The sequence below is a fragment of the Malaclemys terrapin genome, chromosome 1 (assembly GCF_027887155.1).
Source record: "Malaclemys terrapin pileata isolate rMalTer1 chromosome 1, rMalTer1.hap1, whole genome shotgun sequence".
NCBI classification, from domain to species: Eukaryota; Metazoa; Chordata; order Testudines; family Emydidae; genus Malaclemys; species Malaclemys terrapin.
This window is the reverse complement of record NC_071505.1, coordinates 235,904,794-235,928,461: the sequence shown is the minus strand read 5'-3', so window position 1 is coordinate 235,928,461 and position 23,668 is coordinate 235,904,794. Positions and strand designations below refer to the sequence as shown.

Sequence of the window (23,668 nt, the reverse complement as noted above, 5' to 3'; positions counted from 1 at the left end):
TCATACAGTTCTTCTTGGAGTTATCATGGGGTTCACTCACTGCTGGGGCGCCTCCTTGTGGCTACACCTGGGGATTAGTTCTGAACTGGTCTGACATACCCTTCTTTGGTTGCTTGCCCCTGGTTTCTCTCTTTTTCTCTCTCTCCACTCAAGTTACTCCCTCTTTGTGACTTGCCCTGTGGTCTCTCTCTGTAGTCAAGATGCTCCCTCTTCATGTCTCAGCCCTCCGGCCAGTCACTATTTATTTCTCCCCTTCTGCGGTATCAAAGTCCCACTGGACAAGCTGTTTCAGGCAGTCTTCTGATCCACTGCCAAGTCTGTGTCACTTTCCCAGTAGCCGGTAGAGCAACCCAGGCCCAGCCACTACTCCAGGTTCCAGCTCAGAGACCCTGTGCCCAGCAACCATACTCTGCTCAAGCTCTGACCCTGTTTCTGTTTCCGTAGGCTCTTTCCTACCTCTCTAGACAGTGACTGCAGTGCTTTTCTCTACAGAACCCCCTCTTACCACCAGCTTCTTCTTTTTATAAGCCTATCCCAGCTCCTCCCCCAGTTGAGCATTGTCAAGGCTGTATCCCCACTTTGAACTTTAGGGTACAAATGTAGGGGCCTGCATGAAAACTTCTAAGCTTAACTACCAGCTTGGCTCTGGTTCCGCTGCCACCATTTCAAGGCTAATTTCCTTCCCTGGGAAGCCTTGAAAAACCTTCACCAATTCCCTGGTGAATACAGATCCAAACCCCTTGGATTTTAAAACAAGGAGAAATTAACCATTCCCCCTCCTTCCTCCCACCAACTCCTGGTGAATACAGATCCAAACCCCTTGGATCTTAAACAAGGAAAAATCAATCAGGTTCTTAAAAAGAAGGCTTTTAATTAAAGAAAAAGGTAAAAATCATCTCTGTAAAATCAGTATGGAAATTAACCTTACAGGGTAATCAAACTTAAAGAGCTCAGAGGACTCCCCTCTAGTCTCAGGTTCAAAGTACAGCAAACAAAGATAAACACTCTAGTAAAAGGTACATTTACAAGTTGAGAAAACAAAGGAAAACTAACACGCCTTGCCTGGCTATTTACTTACAAGTTTGAAATAGGAGAGACTTGTATAGAAAGATGTGGAGAACCTGGATTGATGTCTGGTCCCTCTCAGTCCCGAGAACGAACACTCTCCCAAACAAAGAACACAAACAAAAATCCCCCCCCCCCCCCCCCAGATTTGAAAGTATCTTGTCCCCTTATTGATCCTTTAGGTCAGATGCCAGCCAGGTTACCTGAGCTTCTTAACCCTTTACAGGGAAAAGGATTTTGGAGTCTCTGGCCAGGAGGGATTTTATAGTACTGTACACAGGACAGCTGTTACCCTTCCCTTTATAGTTATGACAAGCATCATCAGCCGTTAGCCTTATCAGTGTCTGGCTTTTCTCCAGATACAGCCTATAAGGTTAATTGGCCTATTCTACGTGTTCAGGCCTGGTGTGGGATAGACACCCCATCACAGGGATCACAAAACTGGTTTGTGGCTATAAATCTCTTCCCCCAAATGGCATAAGTCCCTTGTTTTCTAATAGTGAGTCAACTGAAAAACTGCCTTTCTATCTAAAGAGAAATGTGTGCTGTGTATTCAGGAGAGAATAGCATCCGTGCTGCTCACAAAGCTAGCAAAAGTGGTTGCCCTATCTGTGACAGATATGTACCACCCCAAATTCTGGGCAGCCTCTGTTGCAGTCAGTTGGGTTGCACAGTTCTTGACAGCAAAATTTGGCCCACTGTATTTATTTTTGTAATCAGACTGTCTCTCCTCCCCGCTTCTCCCCCCTTCCACTTTTGGTTCCTTTAGTCCTCTGTGCAGTCTCTCTGTTTTTGTCTTTTGCTCTGCCTGCTCCATTCCACTTTTCCCCCACACTCCCCTTCTGCTTTTATTGTGTACTCTCTGCTCCACATCTCAAGGTTTCACCTAAGCAGAACATGAACCCAATAGACTTCATTACAGGTTGAACTTTCTAGCATGCAATTTTGAGTGATTGGAAATTAGGCAAAACAAGTCTGGTACTCTCTAATTTACAGAGACATGCCAGTAACCCCAGGTCATGGAGTAAAGAACTGATGAGGGAGGCTGTTCTGGTGTTGTTCTGAGGGCAGCATCTTTTCCCCACTGACTCAAGTCATGTTATGGCTGATTTTTTGCATGTAGAGGTTGTCATTGAAGTCGTTACCAGAATGCTCAAACCAAGAAAGCCCCGGGTTTTGGACAGTACTTTGATATAAGGCTGGCAATATTGTAAGTGTATAAAATCTGCCCTTGCATATCTGGGAAAGAATAATGAAGTGCCTGGATCCAATACCATCTCCCTCATGACTCTATGACAGCTTGAAGTGCTGAGCAGTGCTGTTAATCCAGAATACATGCAAAGGGGATGTTTACAGTCAGACAAGCAATCTGCTAGGTTTTTCAGATTTCATTATGGCCAAGAGAGATTGGAGACGAGTAGCAGCAGAAAGCAAGATCCTGTTTTCCCATGGAGAATTGGGGTGGAAAACAAAAAGGCTTTTAATTAGCCTCCTTATGTATGTTTCACAGACACTTTGCTTGAAGCTTTTGACACTTTGAATGCCAACATGGATGACAGTGCTTGGCTTTCCAAGCTCCCTTAATCAAATCCTTCTGAATTTTACCTGTTTAGCAGTGAGCTCAAAGTGAATAACGGACTTATTCAAGAAAATAAGATGAGAAAAATAAGAAAATATTCTTTCACAATCTGTTTCTAACATTTGTGCTGAGGTCGGCAGTGACAATAAGAAATCTATAAGGATAGTATGAATAGAATGCAGCTGGAACCAATAACATGGGGGATTAAGGGCTGTCGGTAGCCACACCATAGTTAAGGTTGTAGCTGAATTTTTCTTATAAATCAGATTTTGTCCCATCCTTCTTCTAAAATCCAAAAGCTGGTAGTCAGGCCTGGGGCAAAGGTAAATTTTTTTCCCGCATTTGAAGTTAATGGTGCCTGGTAGCCTAGAAATGGAGGTGTTCAGCAGAGTCGACAAAGCTTTCCAACTTTTTACTGTTTTGCACCAAGAGACCATATGAAAAGGGAGGAAAAACGAGAGGCAACTTTGAGTGAAAATTAGTTTGTGAAAATGTGTGTTTTTCCTCAGTATCCAACCACTCTATATAAAATTTAGTTCTCTGGACTCATCTAGTTGAGATCTAGTGCACAGGACCAAATATTACTTGACTGAACACTAACTTCAAAAGTTATTGTAGATAGCAGTATCAAGATAGCTCATTGGCTTAGACTCACTTAAAATAACTGCTGGAGATGTAAGGACACTTTTTCTTTCATTTGTTTTCTTTTAATCCCATCTTCCCATTTTTAAATGAAAGTTTCTAGACCTTTTCCTTAAAGAATCAGGCCTCACAGTGTAAACCAATCTCTAGGGAAGCTTGTTAGTAGAAAATACAGATCTTTTCCCCCCACAAAATTGAAGTTAATCAGGCAAGCTATTTATAAATAAGGAGCTCCCTCTTTTTTTTTTTAGTTGCCACAGTTCTGCCAGATACTTGCTTGAGACCAGAAAGTGGGAGGCAATTAAAATGGAAGGATCCTAATTCATCTATTCAAGGGGAAGGGTGAATGTTGACACCTTCTGTTGTTGATCCTCTTCCTCCTGCCCCTGCCAAGCCCCTGCTAACCCCAGTACTCCCTTCTGTAGACCTCCTAAGGTGCTGACTTCCTGTGGATATTAAGAGGCCCAGTGGAGATGGATGGGGTAAGGAGAGCTTGGAGGTGCAGTGGGGAAGAAGGGCATGGAGAGTGCTAGCACATTGAGGAGGTTGTATCACTCAGGGAAAAATTGGAGGTTGGGTAGCAGAACAGAAATGCAGAAGGAGAGCATAAGAAGCATTGAAGAAGGGGCAGAATGTGCTTCAAGCCTTACGTTTCTTCTTGTCCCTTCTCTTAAGCTGTAGGTTGTTCACCAAGGCGTCCTCCACTCTCTGAAAGATGTAAGGTGCTTGTTGCAGACGCCCTTCTTCAGAGGATTAAATCACTTCCGTTTAGATTGCCTGTCACATGTTTGACCTTAAGTCTCTATATGTATTAACCCTTGTTCTGAGGCTAATGCAGAAAGGCCATAAGCTTTATTACCCTGCAAGATCTGTAGGGCTGTACCAGCTTTCAGCCTCATAAACTCAAGCTGCTTTACTTTAAACTGTTAATCTGTGGGTCTTTTGGGGGGTGGAATTTCCCTAAGCATTCCAATGTCTCACTTTCACAGAATCAGAATGCTCTGTATGCTTTCTGGAAAGCCAACACCTAACACTGAATGAAATAATTGTAGATATGACCATTTCCATAAAGCAGAGCTTGAGCTGTTTACCCTGATGTGTTCTTAAGATATTACTGCTGTTACTCTGAAATCTATGATCTCTGCTTGTCTTTCTGAGTGATGGGTTGCTATTTGATTAAGTAGTTCCTCCTCCCCACCCAGAATAGCGCTAAGGCCTGCCTCTACTGCTGTGCAAAACTTTCCCAAGCAGCTGCAGAGTGAAAGGACGTTAATGTTTGCTTCATTGCTGCCCATTGTGGGTTCTGAAGAGTGTTCGTGAAACTGAGCAGAATTTGGTCAACCTTACTTTGCTGCAGCTTGGAGAAACAGATGCATTGGGGCTGTCTGTGTGTGCAGATACAGGAAGTCAGCACAGCATCAGTTTGCATACGGAAGGTTATCTTCCCATCCATAAGGGCTAAAAATCTTTTATGTTTCAAATGAAAACTTAATTTCTGCTGAAACTGATGGCTTAGCTCTGCCTTCCCACCACCTGGAAAATTTCCTACATGCCACTGCACTTAGATAAGGGATTTTAAGTTCTGGTAAAAGCATGGTTTGTTCCTTTCTATACAGACTAGGCCAAACTTGATAAAAATTGCTGTATAGAAAGGTTCTTACTCTCCTAGATAATGATTGAAAATCACCAGCCTCTGTAGTAGCAACACTGAGGAAGCCAACAGAAACCAACTGGGATGATGTAAATTTAGCAATATTTTTTATACAGAATGGGGGGGGGAACATAATATATACTTTACTAGAATACTGGATTTGAGTGCTTGGGCTCTTACTCTCTAAAATTTGATCTAGAAGTTAAACTTTTGCTTGTTTTTGTTTTTTTTAATAAGCCGACTGGAAACGTTTTTTCTGAAGATCCGATGCACCAACCCCTGGTCCATGTGAAAAGGATTGAGCTTCTCAAGAATGTGTGCAGAGATGCAGCGTTGAGAAATCTCTCTCATACTACCATTTCCAAGTTTGTCTTGGACCGAATATTTGTTTGTGACAAGCACAAGATCCTGTTCTGTCAGACTCCGAAAGTGGGCAACACTCAATGGAAAAAAGTCTTGATTGTTTTAAATGGTACCTACTTGCTCTAATGAGCGTAAGGTTTTTGTTTGAGGGGGAAAGGGCAGAATCACTAGAATGAGGGAAGCATTAAAACTAATTTCTTAACATTCTTCTTTACAAACAGTTACTTAATTCCACTCATTCATTCCTTACGGTTCCTTTTAGTCCTTTTTAAATGTCTCCTTTTTGAAAAATTAAAAATTACCTTCTTTCTGCTAGAATAAATATCACTGTAGCTTACCTCAGAAGTGATTTATCTGAGCCATTGAGGATTTATTTGGTGGATTTATTCTCACTGCAGGCCGGGCACCCTGTGAGTAGAATTTTTAAACAAGTGAATCGTAAAGGATCGTAATCCCCTAAACCAGGGTAATTTAAATCCTGTGACTTGAACCCAACAACAAAAGGAACAATTGTGTTTTCAGTTTGGCAGCTGCTGCAGGTCTGTAACACTGGAATTTTGTATATACATTATTAATGGGCCATGGCATGAGTGAATAAGAATCAATCATACAATTAAGGGTGTAGAATTGTAGCCTGGTCAGTGAAAATAAATTGTAGAATGACTTAAAACAAGAGAAAAGGAACAATGTTGTGATTTATGTTAAAATAACATTCTGACAGGTGCATGTTCTCTCTCTCTCTGTCTATATATATCTTTGAAGTGCTATGGTATGCGAACAAAAATAATTAACCTCATCAAGGCTATATCTCAAGGTGCAGCTTGCACAGTTAAAGTAAATGCAAACTTGGGTGAATGGTTTAATGCAGGGGTAGGCAACCTATGGCACACGTGCCGAAGGCGACACGTGAGCTGATTTTCAGTGGCACTCACACTGTCCGGGTCCTGGCCACCAGTCCGGGGGGCTCTGCATTTTAATTTAATTTTAAATGAAGCTTCTTAAACATTTTAAAAACCTATTTACTGTACATACAACAATAGTTTAGTTATATATTATAGACTTATAGAAAGAGACCTTCTAAAAACGTTAAAATATATTACTGGCACGCGAAACCTTAAATTAGAGTGAATAAATGAAGACTCGGCACACCACTTCTGAAAGGTTGCCAACCCCGGGTTTAATGTAATCACTGATGTCAAACAAGGATGAATTCTCTAATCTCTCCCATTTGGTATTGCCACCAAGTTCATTCTGGAAAAAAGTGTAGATGAATACAACACAGGCATCACATGGCTTGACAACAGTACAATATTAGATCTAGATAGTGTTGACGACGTAGCTTTTCTGAGTGACTGCTCAACAAACACGTAAGTAAAGACCAAAAGTCCAGCATTGCAAAAACGACAGGGTTAGTAACTAATTATGAAAAAACAAATCTAATCGGAACCCCAGTAACTCCCAACTCAAGTATTATAGTAGAAGACAAAGGGATACAAAAGATGAGTCCATTCACATATTTTGGCAGTACAGTGCAAGCCTGTGGGGATGTCCAAAAAGAAATAATCATAGAATATCATAGAATATCAGGGTTGGAAGGGACCTCAGGAGGTCATCTAGTCCAACCCCCTGCATAATGTTATGAATTGGCAAGACAACAGCTGCATTCACCATCTTAAACAAGATTTGGTCATACAGAAATCTACCACTTAAAGACCAAACTACAAAGCTTGAACACAAATGTTGTTTCTACCTTAGCATATGGATGTGAAAGCTGGAAATCCACTAAAGGTAGAGACAGACAACTAAATGATTTTGGAAGCAAATGCCTCATGAAAATACTAGATATTGAATTAAATGAATTATAATGAATCTCAGATTCATCAGAAACTTCAATTACTCTTTATCTCTAGAGTTGTCCAGAAAAGATGATGAAAATGTCTGGGACATGAGTTAAGAATGAAGCCAGAGCATCTGCCACGGGGCAGCTAGAGGAACACGTAAAAGGGGCTGGTGGAAAGATTGCCTCCACTGAACAGTACTAAGAGAGGGAAAACATATGGGACTTAGAGGACATGCAAAGAGTGGCTCAGGATAGACATAGATGGTGGAGCTTTGTCTGGGCCTTAAGCAATGTCTGATAGCGCAGGAAGGATTCAGATCCAGATGTTCACACTCAGTAAAGCTTTGCAATAAGCACAACAGGATTGATCATTAGATATAGAGAGCATCTTACCTCCACCTTACTGGTTCAAATCCAGCCCAGCTTGATAGTGACAGAAAGTTGTTACCATTTGATTGTCGGTGGCCTATGTAAGATGCATTTGGGGGACTTGTTCCAGTTCCCAGCAGGCAGGTGCCTGCTAACAAGCACCACCACCACCACCACTAATCACATCCTTATTGAGCAGCCTCAGCAGACAGGCCTAATAATAGAGTAGGTGCCCTAGAGATGATCTTTGCAGATCAGGGTTGATGTACGCTCCTAGGGCAGTATGGAGTAATTGACACTGCCATTGCTTATGCTGTAACTTCGCTCTGAATGAATAGAGGACTTCAGTGTCCTAGGCTGTCAAGTCTGGCATTTGCCAGCATTAAATTCACACAAGAAAAGGGGAGGACAAAAAGCATTAATTATAAAACCGACAAGACTGAGGACATTAAGATTCCAAGCTGTGTGAATTATTCACTGCAGCCTTATCGACACTAGGCATTTTTCTGAAACATGTTTCCTGGCACCAGTGCGATTCCAGTGGTGGGAGCACTCGTGTATAGATGGGCACGGTGGCTTTCATGGAGACTTGCTAGTTTGATGACTCTGCACTTGTCCTTCCACCCACGTGGAATTCCACTGAGTTCCATGGTGCTCTATATTGGCACGTCACTGCAGGATTGGGGTCTTAAACTAGCAGTTACCCTCTCCTGCACCTCATGTGCCTACAGAACGACTGATAAACTAACACCCGGATGCTCGCCATTCTGAATGTGTTATGTATTTTATTCTCTTATGCAACATGGAAGGATCTGAAGTTTGGTAGTTTTCAGCATAGTGTTTTGTTTAATTAAAAAAGGACCCAAGCAAAGAAAGTTTGCCAGGAGCCTGACAGTGAAGTGTTTCGAGTTAACATGGTTCAGGTATCAAGTATCAGAGGGGTAGCCATGTTAGTCTGGATCTGTAAAAAGCAACAAAGAGTCCTGTGGCACCTTATAGACCAACAGATGTATTGGTGCATAAGCTTTCGTGGGTGAATACTGACGAAGTGGGTAGTGACCCACGAAAACTCATGCTCCAATACATCTGTTAGTCTATAAGGTGCCACAGGACTCCTTGTTGCTTTTTACATGGTTCAGGTAGACACTTTACAGTGTTTCCTGTTTGCTGGAAACTAAACCAAAAAAGCCAATCCCTCCCGCAAAGCTAAGCTTCAGAGTCTTTCCAACTGGGTTATGTGGGAGGAAAGTTGTGGGAAGGGAGGGGAGGGCTGACAAATAAGGCTTGTTTAATATGCATTATTGAGAGACTTGAACACTGGTTTGGTTTAGACAGGAGTTGTCATGTTACAAATCTCCAAATCTGTATTCTTTTGAGTGTTGAAAAGCCGTTAGTGTTGCAATCTGAATCTTCCCTTATTTAACAGCTTTTGTACCTAGTAACCATAGCTACTAATGCCACAGAAGAGAGAGAAACCAAATAAAAACACCATTATGAGACAAATACCCTTCCCCACCTCTTTTAAAGGTAACCTTTTCTGTCTATTTTCTTTATCTAGGAGCATTTTCTTCCATAGAAGAGATCCCAGAGAACATAGTACATGACCATGAGAAGAACGGACTTCCACGCTTATCCTCCTTCAGTGATTCTGAAATTCAAAAACGGTAAGAGGTGATTTCCCAGGGAGATAGGTTTCTGAACCAGAGAGGAAAATTGGAGGATCACACATTAAAATGCAGATCGAACAAAGGAGATCTCAGTTTCTGTTACACTGGTGTAACTCTGCTGATTCTGTTGATGTTGGTGTTACCATCTCATGTTTACTTCAGAGGAGTAAAACCAAAGTTACTGGTGAAATGGAGTGGAGACTCAAACCCAGGCTGTGCTTAGATGTGCTTAGGTTTTCTCTGGTTCATCTGTTACTTATATAACACCATAAGTGCTCAGGGTATTTTAAATAAAAGATAGACAAAGATTCCTTTCTCAGAAAAACTTACAATCTAAGGGCCAGATTGTGCCACCTCTATTCACATCAACAAGTGCCTTACTTCATAAGTAATGCTACTGAAATCAGTTGGGTCCCGAGGTTGAGGAAGCGGGAGGATAGGAACAAAATGATTGTGGTCACTTAGGAGACTTGTGCCTAGATGGTTATGAAAATGTAGTTTTTTGTTGGGTATAAGACTAAGGGTTTTTATAAGCCACCTTGAAGAATTGGTTTTCAGAAGGGATAGTTCCATAACAGAAAGGTGACATCTCATTTGAGGCCAGGTCCAAAGCCCAAAGCTCATTTGAGCTCAGGTTTGAAGTCAGTGGAATGATTCCCATTGCTTTTAATGGCCTTTGAATCAGGTCCCTGGAAATGCGTACGCTGTAAGAGTAATCCTGGATAAGATTTTTCCTAGAAACTTCACCACATGCCCTAGAGGTCATGGATTCAGCTATTTTGTCTCCTATGAGTAACCCTGCTTAATAGGTGACCATTTGTATATTCTGTTTTGTGTTAAAACAAGTAAAACATTTTATTTCAAATGCTATTGGTAATGGTATTCAGAGATAGGTGAAAAGTGGGCTATTTCTTACAAGTCATATTCTTGATGTTTCAGAGGTCGTATTTTATCTCAGTTTTGTAGCTCTTTGATACTTAGTTCACTTTTTCTATCTGTTTAATCCCTTCCATTTGTGTTTTCCTTTAGACTGAATTTATACTTCAAGTTTTTTATTGTAAGAGATCCATTTGAAAGACTTATTTCTGCATTTAAGGACAAGTTTGTCCACAATCCTCGATTTGAACCTTGGTACAGGCATGAAATTGCTCCTGGCATTATTCGGAAATACAGGAAGAATCGCACAGAGACCAGGGGGCTGCAGTTTGAGGACTTTGTGCGCTATTTGGGGGACCCTAACCACCGATGGCTAGATGTTCAGTTTGGTGATCACATAATTCATTGGGTAACATACGTGGAACTTTGTGCCCCATGTGAAATAACATATAGTGTGATTGGACACCATGAAACCCTGGAGGATGATGCTCCATATATCTTGAAAGAAGCAGGAATAGACCATCTGGTATCATATCCCACAATTCCACCAGGAATAACGGTATACAACAAAACAAAGGTAGAGCGTTATTTCTCAGGCATTAGCAAGAGAGATATAAGACACCTATATGCCCGCTTTGAAGGAGACTTTAAACTCTTTGGATATCAGGAACCAGATTTCTTGCTAAACTGATGCCTAGAAACTGTGAAGACGTGTCTATCAGATTAAACTAAAGCATATGAATACCAGCTGCAGCACTGACAGAACTGAGATTAACAATACTGTACCATTGTTTTCTAGTTTTTTGATGTTGCTCCATTTTTCAGTGGAATATTTGTCACACGAACAATTAGGGGTTCCTAACTGTTAGCCACTGACCATGTTTTCAACATATGACACTGAAGTCTTCTATTGTGAATTAAATCTGACACTTATCCTCTTTTCCCGAGGAAAAAGAGGAAGAAACCAATAGGCTATAAAAGAACATCAAATAGAATGCAATGTAAAATGTTGTAAAGCATTTTGTAAAGATACCAGTTTTGCTGTAGTATAGCTTTGGGAAATGTAAGGGGACCTGATGCTTATAAAAAAGAAATGTGGAGTCTCTCATGGGCTATGAAAACTAGAGGCTGACAAAGGACCAAAAACTGACAATGCGCTAGATGAGCAAAAGATGTCCAGAGTCTGCTGTGTGGCTGCTATAATCGTTGTGCTGAGCTACTGCTGTTTTTTGCGATACACATAAAATGAGTCTAACTTGACAGAAGCTTCAGTCCTATCCAAAAAGGGCAGATTCCAGAGGCCGTTTGTTTTTATTTTGTGTCATGGCGTTATCTGTACTTACTACTGGTCCATCAGGCCACATAGTTGTTCATTTTTTTAATTGTTAACTTCCAAGTTTGTATATTGTCTGAAAACTTGAGGTGGAGCATAGATCCCAACAAGAAACTCGGAAGGATTGTTGGGGAGACTTTGAGGAAAACTAATTAAAAAGTAAAGATGAATTGTATTTGCAAGAGCAAATATAGAAGCCAAGACCCGCTTTCTAAATACTGTGCATTTTAACATTGTTTATTTTCTAATGTTTCAGGCTGTTACAAATATTAAATAAGCCATGAAAACAAGAAAGCATATGAACATAAAAGTTGCCATAATTATTTGGACCAATCGTCCAGCCACTCCAGTATCCTGCTCCCAGCAGTGATCAGTACCTGATGCTTCAGAGAAAAACAAATCCCCTCCCAAAATGTACCTCCCCAATTCTAAATGGGTAGATTCATTCTAGACTCTTCCCGGTGATCAGTTGGCATAATGCCCTAAATCAAAGGTGCCCAAACTTTTTGCCACCAGCTTTGGCAACTTGCCAGGAGTTCAAGAGCTACACTTGTGCATAAATTTTAAAAGCAAAATTAAATTAACACAACCATAGTATTTGCCTGTGCGTGCATTGTTCCTGTTTGATTACGAGAAGTCTTTTTGTTTTTTAATTCACCAGCAATAAAAACCTGTGGTTGATCAGCTTTGCCCCCATCCTGCAGTAAGTCGCAGAGGGAAGACCACAGTTGCATTTTAGGAATCGCAGAGTCATATTTGGCTGCCGAGCTGCATTTTTGGCATCTCTCTCCTAAAGGATGAATTTTGAATATAATAGTGTCTCAGCTTACATGGATAGAATCATTAAAAATGGCCATAAAGTTATGGGGTCTCTCATTCTAAATCCAGCCACAGTATTTGTCTGGATAGCCTCCTGTGGCAGGGCAAAGGAAGTATCTTACACCTGTGAACTTAAAAAAGGAAAACCGGTGCCAAATCGGACATGGGCTGCTGTTCGCAAAAAGGAAGTGCTTTAGTAGCTGGATGTGATTCCAGAAGCATATTGACAGACTGATTGGTAGAAGGGAGAATTGTTACTGGGCATTGTTACAAAAGAACAGTCTAAGGTGGCAAAGCTTGAAGTGCTCTTGTTTTTCATGAAAAAGCAGCAGTTACAATGACTTAGATTTGTTATTTCTTAACTGGTAATTAAAGTATGTAACAGCTCAGTTATTTTTATATGAAGTCATAGAAAAGTATATTGTTAAATGCATTTCAGAGCTAATGAGCTGATTACCTCTCTACTGTATTAAAATGTAACAATGTGAATAATGTATAGTGAATTAAGGCCTTAAAGTTTAATCCTAATAAAGGTGAAGTAGAATTTTTCTCTCTCAAGCAAAAGATACTGATCACATAACTGTGTCTGGTTTTATTCTTCTTAGTATAGTGTTTGGTGCTAGAGTTCTAATGCAGTGACCTACTAAATTCAATTAAATTACTATTCTGTGACTTTTTTCTAATGGTTCCATACTACTAGCTCTGTGCTCCTACACTTTACAGTCTGGGATTGGAATGCTCATTATCTTTTTCTCAATTTGTAAGTGAAATATACTAAAACAATATCCCACTTTTTCCATGTGGAAATCTTCATTCTTTTGTGGTTAATAGCATTTCAGGAATAACTGTGGATGAATATTATAGAAACTGCTTAACACTCAGGTCATGTCTATGCTAGAAAGTTAGGTCAACACAAGGTATGTTGACGTAAAATTAAAAAAGGTATATCTCCATATATATATATTCATCTCATAGAACTGGAAGGGACCCTGAAAGGTCATTGAGTCCAGCTCCCTGCCTTCACTAGCAGGACCAAGGACTGATTTTGCCCCAGATCCCTAAGTGGCCTCCTCAAGGATTGAAACTCACAACCCCAGGTTTAGCAGGCCAATGCTCAAATCACTGAGCTATCCTTCCCCTCCACTGCCACTTCAGAGAGTATAATGAAAGTTTCAATGAGATCTCTTAGGAGAATTCATTGCTATAAGAGAGGAGGAGGACCACACTAAAATGAGAGGACCAGGCTTAAGAAGGAGGGCTAGGCTAAAATGGTGAAATCCATGCAGGAGAAAGAGAGGAGAGGCAGACGAATGGGAGAGTGGAGCAAGAAAGCCCGCAACATGGGGAGCAGTGGCCCACATAGGGTGCATATGGAACCCATGAGGCAAGGTGGGGGCCTTCTACCCCAGCTCCTTTGAGACTTGTCATAAGAACGGCCATACTGGGTCAGACCAATGGTCCATCTAGCCCAGTATCCTGTCTTCCGACAGTGACCTATGCCAGGTGCTTCAGAGGGGATGAAGAGAACAGCTAATCACCAAGTGATCCATCCCCTGTCATTCCAAGCTTCTGGCAAACAGAGGCTAGGCATACTTCAGAGCATGGTTTTGCATTCCTTCCCATCTTGGCTCATAGCCACAGATGGATCTATCCTCCATAAACTTAACTAGTTCTTTTTTGAATCCTGTCAGTCTTGGCCTTCAAGCATCCTCTGGCAAAAAGTTCCACAGATTGACTGTGTGTTGTGTGAAGAAATACTTCCTTTTGTTTGTTTTAAACCTGCTGCCTATTAATTTCATTGGGTGACTCCTAGTTCTTAAAATGGCAAATGAAATTTAATGTGGATAAATGTAAAGTAATGCACATTGGAAAAAATAACCCCAACTATACATACAATATGATGGGGGCTAATTTAGCTACAACAAATCAGGAAAAAGATCTTGGAGTCATTGTGGATAGTTCTCTGAAGATGTCCACGCAGTGTGCAGAGGCGGTCAAAAAAGCAAACAGGGTATTAGGAAACATTAAAAAGGGGATAGAGAATAAGTTGGAGAATATATTATTGCCCTTATATAAATCAATGGTACGCCCACATCTTGAATACTGTGTACAGATGTGGTCTCCTCATCTCAAAAAAGATATACTGGCACTAGAAAAGGTTCAGAGAAGGGCAACTAAAATGATTAGGGGTTTAGAGAGGGTTCCATATGAGGAGAGATTAAAGAGGCTAGGACTTTTCAGCTTGGAAAAGAGGAGACTAAGGGGGGATATGATAGAGATATAAAATTATGAGTGATGTGGAGAAAGTAGATAAGGAAAAGTTATTTACTTATTCCCATAATACAAGAACTAGGGGTCACCAAATGAAATTAATAGGCAACAGGTTTAAAACAAATAAAAGGAAGTTCTTCACACAGCGCACAGTCAACTTGTGGAACTCCTTACTTGAGGAGGTTGTGAAGGCTAGGACTATAACAGGGTTTAAAAGAACTGGATAAATTCATGGAGGTTAAGTCCATTAATGGCTATTAGCCACGATGGGTAAGGAATAGTGTCCCTAGACTCTGTTTGTCAGAGGATGGAGATGGATGGCAGGAGAGAGATCACTTGATCATTACCTGTTAAGTTCACTCCCTTTGGGGCACTTGGCATTGGCCACTGTCGGTAGACAGGATACTGGGCTAGATGGACCTTTGGTCTGACCCAGTACGGCTGTTCTTATGTTCTTGTGTTATGAGAAGGAGTAAGTAACATTTCCTTATTTACTTTCTCCACACCAGTCATGATTTTATAGACCTCTATCATATTCCTCCTTAGTCGTCTCTTTTCCAAGCTGAAAAGTCCCAGTCTTATTCATCTCTCCTCATACCCCAATCATTTTTGTTGCCCTTTTCTGAACCTTTTCCAATTCCAATGTATCTTTTTTAAGATGGGGCAACCAGATCTGCACTCAGCGATCAAGCTGTGGCCATACCATGGATTTAGAGGCATTATGATATTTTCTTTCTTACTAGCTATCCCTTTCCTAATGATTCCCAACATCGTTAGCATTTTTGACTGCCACTGCACGTTGAGTGGATGTTTTCAGAGAACTATCCACAATGACTCCAAGATCTTTCTTGAGTGGTAACGGCTAATTTGGACCCCATCATTTTATATGTATACCTGGAATTCTGTTTTCCGATGTGCATGACTTTGTATTTATCAACACTGAATTTCATCTGCCATTTTGTTGCCCAGTCACCCAGTTTTGTGAGATCCCTTTGTAACTCTTTGCAGTCAGCTTTGGACTTAACTATCTTGAGTAGTTTTGTATCATCTGCAAATTTTGCCACCTCACTGTTTACCCCTTTTTTCCAGATCATTTATGAATATGTTGAGCAGCACAGGTCCCAGTACAGACCCTGCGGGACACCACTATTTACCTCTCTCCGTTCTGAAAACTGATCACTTATTCCTACCCTTTGTTTCCTATCTTTTAACTAGTTACTGATCCATGAAAGGACCTTCCTTCTTACCCCATGACAGTTTGTCATTGACATACTGTCTGTATTGGTGGCTGTATATACTGAGCTCCACGTCTCTTGCACCAGAGAAAACTGCTGGTGGCCTGGCTCTCTCCTCTACCAAATTCCCTTTATATAAAATGAGTCAAGTAGATTAGGGGGGCTCGAAGAATCTTCTTGATGACCCTCTTCAAAACAGTAAGGCCAGGCCTGCGCTCATAGTGAACATAGGAATCAGTTAATTGTAAGTGGAGGGAGGAAATTGTATATCTAGTTAAGGACCAATTAGCACGTAAGCTAATGCCCCTTTACACCACCCTGTCAGTACAAAGTGGTCTTAGGGGAGGCATAAAATTAATTTACATTCACTTTAGGGCCCTTTACATTGCCAGAGTGGTGTAAAGGGGCCTTAGCATAAATGAGAATTGGACCTTAAAGGCTTAACTTAGCTGAATGGCTAAGGCACCTAGATAACTGCTCCCTGCACACCATCCCCATAGGTCACCAGATTTACAGATGGCCTGCAACTGCGAGACAGCAGGGGGACAGAGAAGTGTGCTGATAGTCCCTTGTAGTGTGATTAATTTGCAGCAGAGTGTGTGTGTTCTGTGGCACTGCTGTGGGGACAGTTGTAGAATTATAGTCGTCTTCTATTAGCAATCGAATCCACAGTGTGATTGTCCAGAATGCATTGCAGGCTGATGCCTCCCCGCTGGAAGAGAATTGAGTCCGTCTCCCTCAAGTTTTCACCATACTTCGGTGCTGCCTTGTGCAGAACTTCATTGGGGTGTTTTGATTAACTTTAGGATGCCCCATTGCTTTCCCTTTGTCATCTGTTGCAATTGCTTGAGGTGCCATAAGCCCATTGCCACCAGAGCAGCTGTACAGCTCCGAATGCACTGTAGTGTGGCTTGCCTTGTAATAAGAGAAGTGCCCCTGCAAGGCAAGCAGCAATACACTTCCAACTGAACAGCTGATGGCAACAGGCTGACATTACCCAGAGGAAATACAACAGCTGACAAACGATGCTGCTTAGTGCTAAGTAACACTTAATCATAATTTCCCCTTATTATGAAGGAAGGCAGGAGTGCAGGGGAAAAGGAATGTACGTTTGCCTGGAGTCATAACAAGCAATGACCTTGACAAAAATTCCAGACAGCACTGAAAACCGCACCTGTTAGTCACTCTAAAACCCCCTATAGAGTAACTAACATTCCTCTGAAACAACTGCAAGTTACACGCCTACCATGATTTAATAAATAGGGATATTCTTGTAGATCTTTCTGTTTCTTCAATCTGTAGCCTTTTTATGTTTCGCAGTTCTAACTCTCCCTCCCTGGCAGCATAAGATAATATGCTGTGACATACACTCACCGTTCCTCCCGTGCAAAAATAAAGATTGTAGCTAGCCACTTCCCTGAATGTGTATCTTTATAGTGTGATCACTCTACAGTTCAGAGTGTAGCATATGGAGACAGAATTGCTATGGATTACAGATAACTTACTATGGGCGTGGGGATCTTGGTGATGTGATATTTACTGCTTTTAGATATTTAATCTGCCTTTAATGCTAACTGTATAATTGCTTTTTTTTGTCCCTCGGTTTATCCTGTACTTCTGTTCTTACTACTTTGGTGGTTTCTGATAACATTTCTCAGCAAAAAGCAACAGAGGGTCCTGTGGCACCTTACAGACTAACAGATGTATTGGAGCATAAGCTTTCGTGGGTGAATACAAACCTCGATGCTAACTCTGTCCACATATTTACACCAGCGCCACCATCACAGGACCTAACCAGATCAGCTACATCATCACCGGTTCATTCACCTGCATGTCCACCAATGTAATATACACCATCATATGCCAGCAATGCCCCATTGCTATGTACATCGGCCAAACTGGACAGTCCCTACGTAAAAGAATAAATGGACACAAGTCAGATATCAGGAATGGCAATATACAAAAACCTGTAGGAGAACACTTCAACCTCCCTGGCCACACAATAGCAGATGTTAAGGTAGCCATCTTACAGCAAAAAAACTTCAGGAACAGACTTCAAAGAGAAACTGCTGAGCTTCAGTTCATTTGCAAATTTGACACCATCAGTTTAGGATTAAATAAAGACTGTGAATGGCTATCCAACTACAAAAGCAGTTTCTCCTCCCTTGGTGTTCACACCTCAACTTCTAGAAGAGAGCCTCACCCTCCCAGATTGAACTAACCTCGTTATCTCCAGACTGATTCTTGCCTGCATATTTATACCTGCCTCTGGAAATTTCCATTACATGCGTCTGACGAAGTGGGTATTCACCCACGAAAGCTTATGCTCCAATACTTCTGTTAGTCTATAAGGTGCCACAAGACTCTTTGTTGCTTTTTACAGATCCAGACTAACACGGCTACCCCTCTGATATTTCTCAGCAAGTTACAGATTTGAAATCTGACATGTTGTAAAGTCTCTATCTGGATCCACTAGTTTTGCTCTCAATCTATTCTCAAGAGGCTTTGCAGTATCCTTTGCACTGAATTTCCATCTTTATAGTGTTACTCAACCAATGAATGCCACTGTTCTTTTTAAAAGATATAGAATTACTTACAAAGTACAGTATAAAAAGGCAGCTACCACACAGTCTGCTGAGACAGCTCTGTGGGAAAGCCAGGGCCCCAAAAGGGTGCTATTGCTCCTTTTTGTATACTTCTGTCTTCTTCACTAACAAACTTCATTAGTATATTTTCAGTCTAAAACTTTCACTTGTAAAGCCCCTCAAGACAGGATTTTGGGATCAAATTCAGAGGTCAGAAATGGTGGTAGAAATTCCATGTTGGTCATGAGCAGTAAGGGGGTTGAGGGCAGAAGTTGTAAGATTAAATAGTTTCACACCATCTCCTCCCTATGCATGTTGTTTTATATTCTCCTGTTGGTTGCTCTCTTGCTGCAACCCCACCCTTCTGTCTCCTTGGTAGATAAGTTACACCCACATATGCTCCTGCCATCTAGGAAGTTGGGCCTTGTAGTTCTATTTGCCTCTAGTGCAGGGGTCGGCAACGTTTGGCACGCGGTTCGCCAGGGTAAGCACCCTGGCGGGCCGGGCCAGTTTTATTTACCTGCTGACGCGGCAGGTTCGGCCGATCGCGGCCCCCACTGGCCGCGGTTCGCTATCCCGGGCCAATGGGGGCGGCGAGAAGCGGCGGGGGCGAGCGATGTGCTGGCCGCTGCTTCCCGCAGCTCCCATTGGCCCGGGACGGCGAACCGCAGCCAGTGGGGGCCGCGATCGGCCGAATCTGCTGCGTCAGCAGGTAAATAAACTGGCCCGGCCCGCCAGGGTGCTTACCCTGGTGAGCCACGTGCTAAACATTGCCGACCCCTGCTCTAGTGTGTTGAGCACCTAACCCTTTTCCAACTGCAATTTGGTATGTTTAGCATATGTCTCCAGCTTACTCATCCTGTCCTTTCCTTTGTTCTATCTCCCTTACCTGAAATAACCAAACAGAAAGTAACTGTACCCTTCTTCTTTACTTGTTTCCAACCTTCTCACTGTTGAATCACTCAGTATTTATATTGGCTGGTATATGAGTGTCTGGAGCGTGACCCTGGTCTAACCAGCAGATGGGGTCTGGACCCTACTGCCAATACTACAGTGGCACTTCCTGTGGGTACTGAGCATTGTGAGGCACCTCACTACCACCTGCCCTTGTCTGTGTCAGCTCCCAAACTCTACCGGCCGGGGCAACACCAGCACTCCCCCCTAGGCCTTGCAGGCCCCATTGGCTCTCTGCAGGTAAGTGATAGGCACACTCCAGCCCTTGAGGTCTCCAAATGTCTCCCTGGAGTGTCCAGCCCTGTTCCACTGGACACACAGTATTCACAGATTCGCTGTTTCCAAAGAACAAGAACACTGCAGCCCACCAGTTCCACTTCCGATCATCGCTCCCCTGAACACACAGCACTCAGATATGTTTAGAGTGAAAGCAAGTATAAGTTTATTTAACAAAGTCCAGAGATTCATGAAATAGCAGGTAGAAGTATTGGAAACAAATGATTACACATAGAATAAAAGCATAACATGCATTCTAGAACCTAGACTTAATTAACTAGATACACTCATGTCTTGTAAAGTATAGGTCACCCAAAGTCCTTGCAGTGTTTTACAGCCAGGTTTGTCTGTGATCCTGTTTTCATGAGATAGACATGCTACTAGCTTGTCTCCTCAGTGAAGGACCCTCTGTGTTTCTTTGCCTCCCAAGATATACAAGTCCCATCCTTTATCTTCATTCATAAATAAGACATCCACCTGCTGTTTTGTTCCTTCCTGTAGATTTTCTCTCTTGTAGATTTTGCAACCTTTTGACTAGCACTTGGCTCAGTATGCAAATAGGCCTCCATTGTGAGGCAGCCAATATATAATGCACAAATGACCAGACATGGAGATAAGCATCTATTACAACCTGCCTGGAAGGAACATGTCTGAGGAAGTCACCTCCTGGTGACCTGCCTTGCCATCAAGACCTTAAGAACATAATTTTCAGTAATAGATAACTTCTTAAATATTATCCATATATACATTGCACAATGATCATGATGACTAGAGGGTCCTGGCTCTCTGTAGAAACCTGACATACCACCCTTTGGTGAACTATTTTGCATATATCTGACCAAGGGGATCCCTGTAAAACCCTAGGCACCTATGTGCCAGCTGGCACCAAGAGGTCCCTGGGTCACAAATTTTGATTTAAGTAAGCCTGAATTTCATATATTGCTGAAATACATCTCTGTGTGGAGCAAGAATCTGCAGAAAGTTTTAATAATTTGTTACGGTTTTAAAGTTAGACTGATAAAGGATTTGCCATTACGTCCATGTAAAGAGCAGTCATCTAATTTCTTGCTAGCCAAAAGAAATTCTCTTAATGAGATATTGATTTTTAAATTGTAATCCTTTTAGCAGTGTATCACTAGCATAAAGTACAGTACGGAAGACTTGCACTCTACATGCCAATTTGTTCCAAGATAAGTTTATTTATACAGTTTAATACTCTATTTTGGGGTCTATTTTCTGTAGCTTCTAGTTGGAAATGACTTTGATGCTTAAATGTTTTGTATGAGTTCTTAAGTCATCAAAAGAAGAGGCTTTACACACTAAAGAGAGATCCAGAGCACAATGGAAGGACAATGGACCTCAATGGGTAGAGAATGTCATCTCTGAGTTCCTCTTTATTCCAAACTAATCCTATCCGGATCCTCTCTGCACAATGAAAGAAAATCACATTTTCTACAAAGCCTACTGTGCAGGTATGTTTCTTCAATATTTCATTCATTTATTTGGTGGTTTTTGATGCACTTTCAGAGAACTCTGCATAAGCGTAGGATGTATTAAAGATATTTGTAATGTGTCAAGTGCAGAGTAAAGTTGTTATAAAGTCGGAGCAGACAAAATATTGATGACTGTGTTATCATAGTGAGAACTCTAGTTCACTGGAGACTTTTAAAAATGTTATAACTTCTGTGAACCACATTGGACAACCAATCAAAAAAGCATGCACACAGTTCAGGCAGCTAATGTTTACTGCTCTTCTTTGGTACCGGTTACTTTGAATGCTGGCTAGAGCTTGTTTTGATACTTCGTTTTAATTTTGCAGCGCCATATAAATGACACTAGGGATATGTTGCAATCAGATCTGCCATTTAACATTCAAGGCTATGAGTAATAGGTTCATTAGCCACCTTAAAATTTAGTTGTAACAAATAATCTTAACTTGCTTTCTGGATGTACAGCATGTGAAATCTTGCTGTGTGCTTAAGTCGTGAAAAAAGTCTTTCCCTAATTCAGTCCCAGCAGCTAGCTAGCCTCTAGAGTGCTCACCTCACCCGTGATGACCTCTGTGGAGGAAGGGCAGCTTAGAACTCTGGTAGGCCTGGATCCACCAAAACATTACTTGCCTAATACTAATAATAATCTTGTTAAAAAGTTTTTTGACCCCTTTCCCAGAGTATGGCCAGCTGACAGTATTTATAGCTGGGAGTGTATTGTGTGACTTAGCGATCACCGGCCCCACTTTCTTTGGTTCACCCTGACATAGCCTGGGTATGTGGCTGCATCTCATCCTCCCTGTGTTCTCTGCCTTGTGGAGAGCTGGATTCCATAGAGCACCTATAGCAGGAGAAAGAGAGCATCTGTTCAGTGCACTCCCTGCTCCCACAGAGGTGGCTGCAGACAAGGCACTGAGGATGGACGGGGAGGTGGCACATCCTCCCATCTTCTTATAGCAACAGGCCTAGTAGGGACCACAGTCAATTTCAGGACATTGAGATTAAAACCTGAGTGCACAACAGGAAGGTCATCTCTGACAGTGAGTGCCCAGCAGGACAACCTGACGTCCTGAGTTGGTGATGATGTTTTGCCTGTGTTAAAAAAATATCTTACAGACATGGGCGTAGGGTGAAGCTTCCCCTGGGAGAGGCTAGTTCCCTGTCCCGCCTCTTCCACCCATGGCACCGCCCACACTCAACCCCCTCTCTGCCCCAGGCCCCGCCTCCACTCCACCCTCTCCCTTGATCAGCTCTCTCCCTGCTTGCCCCCCTCACTGCCGCTCACCTCATCCCTCCTCTCCTGCCACCACCCACTATGTCCCTCCTCTCCTCCATCCCCCTCCCCTGTGGGTGGGTAAGGAGGGATGCAGCGGGCCGGGGTGGGTCTCGTGGGGAGGGGAATGAGGTGGAGGAGAAGAGGACGTGGATAGCGGCAGGGACCTCTGGAGAGGGGCACTGGAGTAGAAGAGAGGAGCAAGGAGGGACTCATCAGGCAGCAGTGGGCGGTGGGGGCCTTGGAGAAGGGATGGAGCACAGGCGGAGCCACCACAGCCCAGGTGTCCGGCGGCGGTGTCTGCTGCCCATGTTTACAGACATTTCATTGAGAAACTCTAGTGCCCCATTTGAAACATGGACTTAAAATTTGGAGGGGGCGGCCACCCTCGTGTCAAAGATGTGTCTTTTGTTGTGGGGGGGGGGCACACCCCACATTTTGGCCAAGTTATAAGCCATTGAAAATTTTCAATTTGCACATGCTCAGTAGAGACAGAGTTTGGCAGCTAAATTTTCCAAAGAGAACGTAACTGGGCATGCTGTAGACTGGGACTGCAGGAGCTGAGCAGGACGCCTCTTCCAATAGTTGCTCCTCCCTGGTAGGGCCTCTTGTGACACCAACACCACAGCTGGCAGCAGGGAGCCTGTCTTTCCTGTGCTCTGACTGCTCCCACTGCTGGTGCCTAGGAAGCCTGGTGGAGGAATCAGCCTGACTGGAATGCAGGGAGGACAAGAGCCAGACCTGGGTGGGGAGCGGTGCTGGGAGGAGACTGAGAGTGGGAACTGGGGGATTGAGAGACACTAGAATGAAGGTTGTGCATGCAGCCTTAGCTCAGCCCCCTTGTGCATATGAATCATTACAAGTCTTTAATTACATCACATACCAGTTTGTTTACATGATCCTAGACCCAATCAGTACACAGGATGGATGGTGCACTCAGGGCAAATCAAAGTTGTTTAGCAAAGAGGCTGTTGCCTGTAGGGTCCCTGCCTCAATCAGTAGCAAAAGGTCAATGCCTGCCTTCAATAGGCCCATAATGACAGCACCCATCACCCACTCATAACATTTGCTAATGAGCACCTTGGTGCTTTCTCCCCTGGTGCCCCTTATGCCTGGGAGGTACTCCCCATAAGCACCTGCAAAGCTACTTCACTCTTCTTCAAATCCCTCCTTAAAACTCTCCTCTTCCTACATAAAACTTGACAAGAGTTAGGATAGGGTTTGCCGATAGCATTGCCTACCATACTGATCAGTATTGTCTCATTGTTCAGTTGGACTCTCTCGTCTGTCTCTATCCGTCTCTTGTCTCATCTTATATTTAGAGTGTAGGATCCTTGGTGCAGGGAATTGTTGTGTGTTGTGTTAGTGCAGTGCTTAGGA

At 42.5% G+C, this 23,668-nt stretch overlaps 1 protein-coding gene across 5 annotated transcripts in view; it reads left to right on the top strand.

The window, feature by feature from the left end:
• Positions 1–12,784, top strand: part of CHST10 (carbohydrate sulfotransferase 10) — a 35,072-nt gene extending 22,288 nt beyond the window's left edge. For all 5 annotated transcript variants that reach the window (XM_054009743.1, XM_054009751.1, XM_054009736.1 and 2 more), the window contains exons 4-6: positions 5,175–5,409; positions 9,068–9,173; positions 10,206–12,784. In XM_054009743.1, the coding sequence (XP_053865718.1) occupies positions 5,175–5,409; positions 9,068–9,173; positions 10,206–10,743 (879 nt within the window). In that variant the 3' untranslated portion in view covers positions 10,744–12,784. The remainder of the gene's footprint in view (positions 1–5,174; positions 5,410–9,067; positions 9,174–10,205) is intronic.
• The last annotated feature ends 10,884 nt before the right edge of the window (positions 12,785–23,668 follow it).